Below are 12,754 nucleotides of genomic sequence, written 5' to 3'. Positions count from 1 at the left end.
GAACCAAAGTAGTACAGGGAGCATTTTCAAAGTTGGACCAGTTAAGACGGCTCTCATAGGGAAACATTGATTTTCACATGTCATGCGACATGAGCGCCCAATGTCTTACATTTCAAAATGGGCGTTATAAATGCTGAGCACTGTAGGCATGTACGCTCACTGGCCACTTTATTAGGCACACCTTGCTAGTACCGGGTTGGACCTCCTTTTTCCTTCAGAACGGCCTTAATTCTTCATGGCATAGATTCACCAAGGTGTTAGAAACATTCCTCAGAGATTTTGGTCCATAGTGACATGATGGCATCACGCAGTTGCTGCAGGTCTGTCGGCTGCACATCCATAATGCAAATTCCCCATTCCACCACATCCCAAAGGTGTTCTATTGGATGAGATCTGGTGACTGTGGAGGCCATTGGAGTACACTGACCTTATTGGCATGTCAGGAAACCAGTGGTGAGATGATTGGAGTTTGTGACATGGTGCATTATCCTGCTGGAAGGAGCCTTTAGAAGATGGGGACACTGTAGTCATAAAGGGATGGACATGGTAGGCTGTGGTGTTTAAACAATGCTCAATTGGTATCAAGGGGCCCAAAGTGTGCCAAGAAAATATCCCCCACACCATTACACCACCACCAGCCTGAACCGTTAATATAAGGCAGGATGGATCCATGCTTTCATGTGAACGCCAAATTCTGGCCCTATCATCTGACTGTTGCAGCTAAAATCGAGACACAGACAAGACGTTTTTCTCATCTTTTATTGTACAATTTTGGCAACATTGTAGCTTCAGTTTCCTGTTCTTGGCTGGCAGAACTGGCACCCGGTGTGGTGGTCTCCTGCTGTAGCCCATCTGCTTCAACAGTCGATGCGTTGTGCAATTAGAGATGGTATTCTACATACCTTGGTTGTAACGAGTGGTTATTCGAGTTGCTGTTGCCTATCTATCATCTGGATCCAGTCTGCCCATTCGTCTCTGATTTCAACAAGGCATTTTTCTCCACACAACTGCCGCTCACTGGATATTTTCTCTTTTTCGGACCATTCTCTGTAAGCCCTAGAGATGGTTGTGCGTGAAAATCCCAGTAGATCAGTAGTTTTTGAAATACTCAGACCAGACCGGCGGGCACCAACAACCATGCCACGTTCAAAGTCACTTAAATCCCCTTTCCTCACCATTCTGATGCTCAGTTTGAACTTCAGAAAGTCCTCTTCACCACATCTAGATGCCTAAATGCATTGAGTTTCTGCCATGTGAATGGCTGATTAGCAATTTGTGTAAACAAGCAATTGAACAGATGTACCTAATAAAGTGGCCGGTGAGTAAATCAGGGCTTGACAAATTTGCTTGGAATCTAGGAGACAGCTAAAAAAAAGTTAGGAGCCAGAAACACGCCCAGTCTCGCCGAGCTCACGCGCAGAAGCGAAAGCATACGTGAGTAGCGCCCGCATATGAAAGCGGTGTTCGCGAGGTATTGCCACGATTGGTAGAGCGAGAGCAATAATTCTAGCCCTAGACCTCCTCTAACAAAACATGCAACCTGTAAAAAAAAATTAACGTCGCCTATGGAGATTTTAAAGGGTAAAAGTTTGTCGCCATTCCTCGAGTGGACGCAATTTTGAAGCGTGACATGTTGGGTATCAATTTACTCGGCGTGACATCTTTCACAATATAAAAAAAAATGGGCTAACGATACTGGTGTCTTATTATTTTTTTTTTTTATTGAAAAAAGTGTATTTTTTTCCCAAAAAAGTGCGCTTGTAAGACCGCTGCGCAAATACGGTGTGACAGAAAGTATTGCAACGGCCGCCATTTTATTCTCTAGGGTGTTGGAATAAAAATGTGTATATATATATAAATGTTTGGGGGTTCTAATTAGAGGGAAGGAGATGGCAGTGAAAACAGACAGGGCAAAGCTCTATTAGCATGGCTGGTTGTCTTGTCATACCAACAGCCACCACAAGATGGCGCCAGAACACAGCAGGAATCATAGGCCTGCAGAAGGCCGCAAAGCCGAGGGGCGATCGCGCAGCAGAGGGGGAGGAGGGGCTCACGGAGACACAGGATACCCAAGCAGTGCCTAATTCTAGTCGCAATTGCGACCTGGCGCCCAGTTTCATCGAACCCTGATGTAAATGACTGGTGATGGCCAAAGCAACCGCTCAGACAGGCAGATATGTGCTGGGAAATACAGGATCACTAAGGCCAGTGATACTGTATATTGCAGCAATTTACAACCTAGGGGAAATCGCATAGAAACATAAAAGTATAAGTCCATGCTAAAACTAAAATCTCTGCATCTATAGACACCCATGATCTAACACTAACCTATCTAGCCCTATATACATATCTTTTCTGCAGGCGATCAGACCCGATACCACACTGAACTGTCAGCCGCAGCTTCACTGTGTAGGCGGGTGCAGAGGACACAGCTGACAACGGAAGCCCCATAGTAAGTCTATGGGTGACCTCACTTCCCATTCATTTCACAGTTGTTGTTGTTGGCCATGTCCTCTGCAGAGCTTCTGCCGCTGGAGATCGGTCAGATCACCTTCAAAAAGGTATGTATATGCATTTTTTTTTTACAGGGCTAGATAGGTTAGTGTTAGATCGTGGGTGTCTCTAGATGCAGGGATTTAGCATGATCTTCCACTTTAAGGTCAGTGTTGGGGCCTGTGCAACTGGATAGACTTTGTATTGCATAGGTTTGTCCTCATACAGAGAGTAAGAGAGTAAACTAGTAATGTGGGCCAAGCTGGCCCAATCAATTTACCGTATTTCCATTATCAGCGACATATACGGCACAGTATTTTATAGCAGTATGGTCGACTTCCTGTCTGCTGCAGGAACTAATTTGTGTTGGTGTGAATACTTCTAAGCCATTAAGGAAAAGCCTTGTACTTTTAGCAATAAATACAATAAATACAAGGCTTCCTCTGATAATTTGAGGTGGATATCATGATATCATCCACCCGCCTCTCAACCTTGGCCAACCAGAGGAAGCCTTACATTCACCGATCTAGGCAAGGCTTCTCCTGAATGGCTGGGCAGCATTCAGATCATCTCAGTTTTGGTCCAAATAGCAGAGAAGTCGCCTGTACTGCTGAAAAACTGACCGCAGCCATAGTGTATGACTTCGATACTACTACAGTAGTATACAGCACAACACACGGCAGCTCAATAATTTAGTAATAGACAGGTTTTTTTTGTTGAGCTGCATGGAATTCACATTTAAGACTTGAAAGCACACAGCGCTCTGATATGCAGTGTGCAATGGGAAACACTGATAAATGTAATGAATGGGCTCCCTCTAGTGGTCACAATGGGGCATAATTCATTTCAAGGTCATCCGTTACTTTCCCACATAATACATACAGTACACAATATTTAATTTTGTGTTTGACAGGACGCTATTGCATTATTCTGCGTTTTGCAGTATGAAAACCAGAGCAAAGGATAAGCGCCTTACTTCAAAAACGAGTTCTACATTGGGATGGTTGCCTTTCTTGTTTAGCTTGATTGATGGATTTGGTTTGGGGTTGCATTGGGCATGTTCAGCTGCCAATGTGATCGTCGGACTTCTAGGGTGTCCCTGGAACTTTGAGAAGTGGGATCCCTCCAGACATACCGGGCCTTAATTTATTCACTGCTATACTGTAAATTCTCCAACATGGAGGAGATTCTCCAATATAAGGTGACTGGAAAGGCAGGTGTTTATTTTTATGCATTAAGACAGGGGTGCCCAACCTTTTGAAGAGCGAGGGCCACTTAAAGCGGGGGTTCACCCTAAAACTACTTTCTAGTATTACAATGTCCCGACACATTACAATACAATTATGCCTATTTTTTTTTCTTTATGCTGTACATACCTCGGTACAACTAGTTCACCCGCGGCTTCCGGGTTGCGAATCCCTCGGGAGTGGGCGTTCCTAACTTGCTGGTGATTGACGTGATGACCAAAAACGAGCTCCGCCCCCGTCGCGTAAGCTGCGTCACGATTGCCGAAAGGAGCCGAACGGCGGTGCGCAGGCGCAGTATAGCGCCGACTCGCCGTTCGGCTTCTTTCAGCAATCGTGACGCAGCTTATGCGACGGGGGAGCTCGTTTTTGGTCATCACGTCAATCACCAGCAAGTTAGGAACGCCCAGTCCCGCGGGATTCGCAACCCGGAAGCCGCGGGTGAATTAGCTGTACCGAGGTATGTACAGCATAAAGAAAAAAAAAAAATAGGCATAATTGTATTGTAATGTATCGGGACATTGTAATACTAGAAAGTAGTTTTAGGGTGAACCCCCGCTTTAAGCGACTTGGTAACCGGTCGCGGGCCACAATGAGCGGAGCGGGTGGACAGCAGCCCACTCTACTCTATAGAGCCCACTCAAGTCTTTTTTTCTTTTGTGGATCGGATTAGAAGTAGGCGTTTGTAAACAGACACAAACCCATTTACATCTGCCTTATGTACACAAGAGCGGAATTTCTGTCGGAAAAAAGTTGGATGTTTTTTTCGACAGAATTCCACTCAAGCTTGGCTTGCAAAGTTCTCTGAACTTTTGAGCTTTAAGAACGCAGTGAATGGAGGGTCTGATTGGGTCAGACTGACCATGTGAAAGGGGCCTAAGGCTGCTTTCACACTGATGCACTGTTTACCCGCACCTTGTGTTCATTGGTGGCTTTCCTGCAGGTTAGCTGCACTTTGCAATAGACTTCTATTATATCCTGCAGGTTTAGTGCACTTTCAGAAAGCTCACCAAACTCGCAGGTAATAGAAGTCTATGGCTCAGTGCAGGTAACCCACAGGTGCACTTCTATGTACCTGCGGATCAGTTTGAAAGCAGCCCAGTAACCACTGCAGAACACATATGCCCATTTATACACTGTGATTTTAGTAATAAACTGACCTTTAAAAACAGTATTCTATTCTATTCCATCACAGAGCAGGAGGTCGCGGGCCACATCAGAGGCCTCCGCAGGCCACATGTGGCTCCCGTGGCACTGGTTGGGCGCCCCTGCATTAAGATAAAAAGCCTTCTGTGTACAGCAGCCCCCCCCCCCCATATTTTCCAATCTCTATCCAGCGATGTTGCAAAGAGACTCCGCTGTCATGGACTCTCCCTCATTGGCTGAGACAGCAGTGGAGCGGCATTGGCTCCTGCTGCTGTCAATCGTCAGTGAGCCAATGAGAGAGGGTTTGGGGCCAGGCCGCGGCTCATTGTCTGAATGGACACACGGAACTGCGCCTCAGCTCGGAAGCCCCACAGCGAGCTGCTGTGATGGAGCTAAAAAAAATGTCTATGTTATCTTTCTTTTTTAACCACTTAAATATTACTTTCCTTTCTTTTATTATCCTATTTCTTTTCTTTCTTGTTGCGAGATATATCACTCAGAGGGGAATGTTTTTGGTTTTTTTTTATCAACAAAAGTGGAGTTACCCTTTAACACCAGCAAATTTAAATATCACTGAGATGGCATCAAGTTTTCAGCTGTTTTTTTTTTTTTTTTTTTTTAAACCACGCTCCTTCTCATAAGTGACGCTTTGCTCTCGCAATTCTAAAATCACACTTTTTAATTGAAAAAACAAAAAAGCGAAGTAAAGCACTAAAATCAAAACTACTGAAGCAAATATGACAGGCTGAAAACAATTGGAGCGGAGGAGAATACATGACTACAAGCTAACAAATACCACACAATGTTACTGCTCAGTGACACATTGATACTTGTGACCTGTGTGTACAGTGTGATCACAGTGTCATCTGATGGGTTCAGTGTCTGGAAGACGAGTGTCACAGCTGTCTTCCTATATTAAACACTTCAGCCCCGGAAGGATTTATCCCTTTAATGACCAGGCCAATTTTTGCAATTCTGCACTGCGTTGCTTTTACCGACAATTGTGCAGTCGCTTTTACCGACAATTGTGCAGTCCTGCGACATTGCACCCAAACAAAATGTATGTCCCTTTTTCCCCACACAAATAGAGCTTTCTGTTGGTGGTATTTGATCGCCTCTGCATTTTTTGCGTTATAAACAAAAAAAAGACTGAAAAAAAAAATATATATATATATATATATATATATATATATATATATATATATATATATATATATATATATATATATATATATATATATATATATATATATATATATATATATATATATATATATATAGATGTTTTATTTATTTATTTATTTTTTTTACTTTCTGCTATAAAACATACCTAATAAATAATAAAAAAAAAAAAAAAAAACTTAAGAAATCGAATTTCTTCAAATTAGGGCAATATATATTCTGCTACATATTTTTGGTAAAAAATAAAAAAAAATCCCAATAACCGTATATTGATTGGCTTGTGCAAACTATGGGATATATTTATGGCATTTTTATTTTTACTAGTAATGGCAGCAATTTTTAGGCCCCGTTTACATAGGCAGAACGCCCGTCGGCCCCATTTACATAGGCAGAACGCCCGTCGGCCCCATTTACATAAGCAAGTTCCGGCAGCCATCGGGAGCCGCCAGACCCCAGACGACGTCATTATTTGACGAAACGTACATCGGGTAAGGAAACGTTCTGACGTGTGGCGTTACGGTACATCACTATTGTGAGTTCATTTTTTCCGGTGGTTTACTGTTGCTGTGGAAACTGGGAGAGCCCTGAGCCTGTGATGTTGGAAACAGTTCCGGTTTAAAGGCCCTGGCTGGAGTTCAGCCGCAAGCCATTAAAGTTTATCTGTCTGGTAAGCGTGCAATTCATATGGTGCTCCCTATCGGTGGTGGTTCTCTCTTTCCCAGTGTGTTACTATATGGTTAATTTTTTTAATTACGGTACATCACTATTGTGAGCCTTTTTTCTTTGGGATTTCTATACCATCTTTGCCAATTGGGAGGATCCTCATCCCTGATGTCGATGGCGGTTCCAGTGTAAAGACCCTGGCTGGGGTTCAGCCGCAAGCCTATTACGCTTGCCTTCTGGTAAGCGCACATCTTATCAAGTTTTTCCCCGGTGGTGGTTACGTTTTGGCTTCACTGCATTGTTTCTTCACCATTAATATTCCAACCTAATTGAGGACTTTTGAATCTTTGGACTTTATTGCTTGGTCTTGTCAATATTGATTATCAATTTTAATTTTCACTTATTAGCGCAACTATAATCTTTTTTTCCTAGCCCCATTTACATAGGCAAGTTCCGGCAGCCATCGGGAGACGCCAGACCCGACTATTGGCTCAGGCTGTGTCCAATCACAGCAGGAGCAGGTCAGCAGTGGCGAGCGCACGCCCCAGACCCTGAGGCGTAAGCAATATACAGGTACGTTGTTTTGCGCAGCTGAGCCGCCCTGCGACAGAAAATGTGTGTATAAAGCCTTACATAGCCATTTATAAAAATAATTATAAAATATGAGGAAACAGAACAAAAATTTTATCATCTATAGCAGCCAATCAGATTCATCTGCTATTCTCTGGGGAAATAAAAAATTAAAGAGGTAATCTAATTGGTCACTCCAGGCAATGGTTTCAAATTGGTTTTCTTTATAACAAAAATGCTCTTTGGTTTATGCAGATACCTTTAAACCTTCTACAAAAAGTGGCTTTATACTATACCCACCGATTTTCAAATTAAAATACTGTATTTTATTTTATTAAAAGGATATGTATTTTTGTTTTGTTTTTGGGTAGCGTAGGGAATAATTAGGGAGGATTAGAACCCCTCTCAGGTTTCTCCGTACTAGCTAGATGTACCCTATATATGCAGTCACCAGCCACTTTATTATTAGGTACACCTTGCTAGTACAGGGTTGAACCCCCTTTTGCCTTCAGAACTGCCGTAATTCTTCATGGCACAGAATTAACAAGGTGTTGGAAACATTCCTCAGAGATTTTGGTCTAGATTGACATGATAGCATCACGCAGTTGCTGCAGATTTATTGACCACACATCCATGATGTGGATCGCCTCTCCCACCACATCCCAAAGGTGCCCTATTGGATGAGATCTGGTGACTGTGGAGACCATTGGAGTACACTGACCTCATTGTCATGTCAAGAAACCAGTGGTGAGATGATTGGAGCTTTGTGACATGGTGCATTATCCTGCTAGGAGCCATCAGAAGATGGGGACACTGTAGTCATGAAGGTATGGACATGGTCAGCAACAATACTCAGGTAGGCCGTGGTGTGTAAACCAAGGCTTGACAAATTTGCTTGGAATATAGGAGCCAGCTAAAAAAGTTAGGAGCCAGGAAAGCGCCCTGTCCCGCCGAGCTTGCGTGCAAAAGCGAACGCATACGTGAGTAGCGCCCGCATATGAAAATCGGTGTTCAAACCACATGTGAGGCATCGCCGCGATTGGTAGAGCGAGAGCAATAATTCTAGACCTCCTCTAACTCAAAACATGCAACCTGTAGAATTTTCTAACCGTCGCCTATGGAGATTTTAAAGGGTAAAAGTTTGTTGCCATTCCACGAACGGACGCAATTTTGAAGCGTGACATGTTGGGTATCAATTTACTTGGCGCAACATTATCTTTCATAACATGAAAAAAAATTGGGCTAACTTTACTGTTGTCTTATTTTTTTATAAAAAAAAAATATATATATATCCCAAAAAAGTGCGCTTGTAAGACAGCTGCGCAAATACGGTGCGACAGAAAGTATTGCAACGACCGCCATTTTATTCTCTATGGTGTTAGAATAAAAAATATATATAATGTTTGGGGGTTCTAAGTAAATTGAAGGAGATGGGCAGGCAGTTAAAAACAGGCAGGGGAAGTTCCAACGGCTACCACAAGAGGGCGCCAGATTCCAGAAGGAATCATAGGACTGCATGAAGACAGGATACCCCAGCTGTGCCGCCCCAGGTGCCAGGTCGCCAATTCTAGTTGCAAACGCGACCTGGCGCCCAGGGGTTTGTCGAACCCTGGTGTAAACTATGCTCAATTGGTACCAAGGAGCCCAAAGTGTGCCAAGAAAATATCCCCCACACCATTACACCACCAGCCTGAACCATGGATACAAGGCGGGATGGATACATGCTTTCATGTTTACACCAAATTCTGACCCCACCATCTGAATGTCACAGCTGAAATCGAGACTCATCAGACCAAGCAATGTTTTTTGGTGAGCCTGTGTGAATTGTAGCCTCAGTTTCGTGTTCTTAGCGGACAGGAGGGGCACCCGGTGTGGTCTTCTGCTGCTGCAGCCCATCAGCTTCAATGTCTTGTGCATTCAGAGATAGTATTCTGCATACACTGTTGCCTTTCTATCATCTCAAACCAGTCTGCTCATTCTCCAGGTATTTACTCTACACACAACGGCTGCTCACTAGATATTTTCTCTTTCTGGACCATTTTCTGTAAACCCTAGTGATGGTTGTGCATGAGAATCCCAGTATATCTCAAAAATTGCTGATCCTCAGATCAGCCGGTCTGCCACCAACAACCATGCCATGTTCAAAGTTACTAAAATCCACTTTCTTTCCCATTCCGATACACGGTTTGAACTTCAACAAGTCATCTTCCCCACATCTAGATTCCTAAATGCATTGAGTTGCTGCCATGTGATTGGCTGATTAGCAATTTGTGTTACCAAGCAGTTGAACAGGCATACCTAATAAAAAGTGGCCAGTGATTTTATGTCCTGGTTATCAGAACAGAAAGTGGTGGTAAATCCAAAGGTTTACAGCTGTCACCAGAACAGGAATTAAAAATAATTATTCTAACGGGAACACCAGGTCCGGGGAAACCTAAGCTTTTCCCTCATTTAGTAGAGTTTCCTCTTGCTTCCGGTTGTGTCTTCAAGTCGCAGACAGCAAAAACAAACTGGAAGGGGCTTTAACCTTTCCTACTAAAAACCACTTCAGCCCCGGACCATTTGGCTGCTAAATGACCAGGCCACTTTTTGCGATTCAGCACTGCGTCGATTTAACTGACAATTGTGCGGTCGTGCGACGTGCCTCCTAAAAGTTGACGTCCTTTTTTCCCCCCACAAATAGAGCTTTATTTTGGTGGTATTTGATTACTTCTGCGTTTTTTATTTTTTGCGCTATAAACAAAAATAGAGCAACAATTTTGAGGAAAAAAAAGTAATATTTTTAACTTTTTTGCTATAAATATCCCCCAAAAATCTATATAAAAAATAAAAAAAAAACACAAAATTTTTTCCTCAGTTTACGTCGATACGTATTCTTCTACATATTTTTGGCAAAAAAATAAAATCGCAATAAGCGTTTATTGATTGGTTTGCGCAAAAGTTATATCGTCTACAAAATAGGGGGTAGTTTTATTTTTAGTAATATATTATTTTTTTTTACCAGTAACGGCAGCGATCAGCGATTTTTATCGTGACTGCGACATTATGGCGGACACATGGGGCACTTTTGGCGCCATTTTGGGACCACATTTATACAGTGATCAGTGCTATAAAAATGCATTGGCTACTGTGTAGGAAGGGGTTAAGTGTGCCCCAGGGAGTGATTCTAACTGTTAGGGGGCGTGGCTATGAGTGATACATCACTGATCGTTGCTCCCGATGAGAGGGAACAGAGGATCAGTGACATGTCACTAGGCAGAACGGAGGAGATGCTGTGTTTACACTGGCATCTCCCAGTTATTCAGCTCTGTGACACGATCACGGGCACCCGGCAGACATCGAGTCCTGCGGGCACACTCACGGCGGCAAATTCAAAGTGACGTAAATATAAGTCAATTTGCTTGTCGGTGCCATTCTGTCAACGTATATCCTCGTGAGCTGGTCCTTAAGTGGAATACAGTATCTGAATTTGTGTGCTCCAACATCCATGTAAATTTCTCCAGACTACTCTGGTTTTCTACAAAATCTAAAAATAATTTGGAAGATTACATGGCGTTTGAATAGACCGGCCCTCCGGTGTGGGCACATTTGTGTCATCTGGAAGCAACAATGTGTATAAGGCCCCTTTCAAACGGGGCGTATCAGTAATGATCCGCCTCCGGATGCTCAGCCACGATCGCTCCGTTGACAGGGCGGTCCCCGCACACTGTGCAGGGACCGCCCTGTCTTTTCTCCGCTCTCCCCTATGGGGGGATTGGATGAACATGAACCGTATGTCCGTGTTCATCTGATCCGCAGACGGAAGGGAAAATAGGGTTTTTCCTCCGTCTGCAGAATCGGATCATTGCCGAGGCGGCCGAGATTGGGTGTCTCAATCTCATAGGGACCAATGTATGTCCCTTTTTCATCCGCAAACGGATGGATGAAAAAGTGGACATACGTTCCGCAGGTGTGAAAGGGGCCTAACAATTTCCTTTTAAGAGCAAAGCAGACGACCAGATTTAACAAATTAATAGAAAGTAAAGGTGGACAAGCTAGAATAGATTACCTGGATTGGCTGGATTGGCTGGGCAAAGATGGCAGAGGTAACTCGGGAGTGAGGACATAAAGGTTATTGTTTTTTGGCAAGTGAAGAGTCCTTAGGACAGTCTGGAAATAAAGAAAAGAAAACACATCAATACAAATCGACAATTAACAATTACATTATGTAATGCACGCTACAAATGAAAAATTGTAACCCAAGTACAAATTCTGACCTCATGCCACCCACGTAAACTATGCATCACCAAGCAGGCAGCCGATTGTTGTGCTGAAAGAGCAATCTGTGCCTGGTCCGAGCACATAGACCCGAGCTGTCAAAGACAACTCTCAGTCCCCACTAGCAAATGGTAGCCAGCGGGCCAGCCAATCACAGTGTAGCCCTAAACAGTGAAAATAATAACGCTCAAATGCCCCCCCATAGACTGGTACAAGACAGGCAGAATTGGCTTGTCAGGCTCTAGTAGACATCAACAAAATGGTGTCTGTCTGCACAGAGACACGACTCCCCACTGCTTGTGTATGAGATGGGTAAAAGATGGCTTCAGCTCTCTATCTGTAAAGAACTCCTAATGCCTAGTACACATGTACGGGATTCCCGGCGGTAAAAAGTCCGCCGGGAATCTCGAGAACCTGTTCGGTAAGTTTTTCCCCCCCTACACACCAGAGGTTTTCCCGACAGGAAAACTGCGATGGAGCTGTGGTTGGGAATCCCTGCCGTGTGTATGCTCCATCGCAGTTATTCACATAGGAAAACGGCTGGGAAAAAAGTCCGCCGGGAATCCCGGCGGGGGGGGAAAAAAAAAAAAAAAGAGAGCTGATTCTCTTATTTTCCTGGCAGTTTTCCTGCGGGGAAAACTTGCAATGGAGCATACACACGGACGGTTTTCCCGGCCAAAAGCGCTCATGGCAATTTTCCCCCGACGGGAAAACCAGTTGTGTGTACGAGGCATTAGATGTGTTTTAGCCTTTGCGGGGGTTAATCATAAAGGCCTCTACGATTAACCCCCGAAAAGGGCGAAATGCGTCTGAGGAGTTCTATACAGATAGAGAACAAGAGCTGAAGCCATCTTTTACCGACGTCATTCACATTTATGCAACAGGAAAACAGCGCCTGTGTGCAGATGGCCACCATTTTGTTGAAGTCAATCATAGAGGTCACACGACCGCCGATCATTCCTACCCCCAGGCCTTTAGACATTTTAAAGGGATGCCAAGATGTGTGTGGAAGGGTTAAATTTGCCTGTAAAGAAGAGTACTTAAAGCTGAACTCAGGGCACAACAAAACAGGGCGCTCTCCCTCCATGGTTGGTCTAGTACCTTTTCTTGAAGACAGGCTCTATCCCTTCCTGTGACCAGCACTAGTTTTTCAAATGACAGACTAAACTTTTAATTCCTAGTTGGAGTTCTGAGTGTAA

At 43.8% G+C, this 12,754-nt stretch overlaps 1 protein-coding gene across 2 annotated transcripts in view; it reads right to left on the bottom strand.

Moving 5' to 3' along the window:
* FAF1 (Fas associated factor 1) overlaps positions 1-12,754 on the bottom strand; it is a 375,519-nt gene that overhangs the window by 258,635 nt on the left and 104,130 nt on the right. For both annotated transcript variants that reach the window (XM_040360508.1, XM_040360509.1), the window contains exon 6: positions 11,347-11,447. In XM_040360508.1, coding sequence (XP_040216442.1) covers positions 11,347-11,447 — 101 coding nt within the window. The remainder of the gene's footprint in view (positions 1-11,346; positions 11,448-12,754) is intronic.

The sequence above is a fragment of the Rana temporaria genome, chromosome 7 (genome assembly GCF_905171775.1).
Source record: "Rana temporaria chromosome 7, aRanTem1.1, whole genome shotgun sequence".
Lineage (NCBI taxonomy): Eukaryota > Metazoa > Chordata > Amphibia > Anura > Ranidae > Rana > Rana temporaria.
The sequence above is the reverse complement of the archived record's forward strand: the minus strand, read 5'-3'. Positions and strand labels throughout refer to the sequence as shown.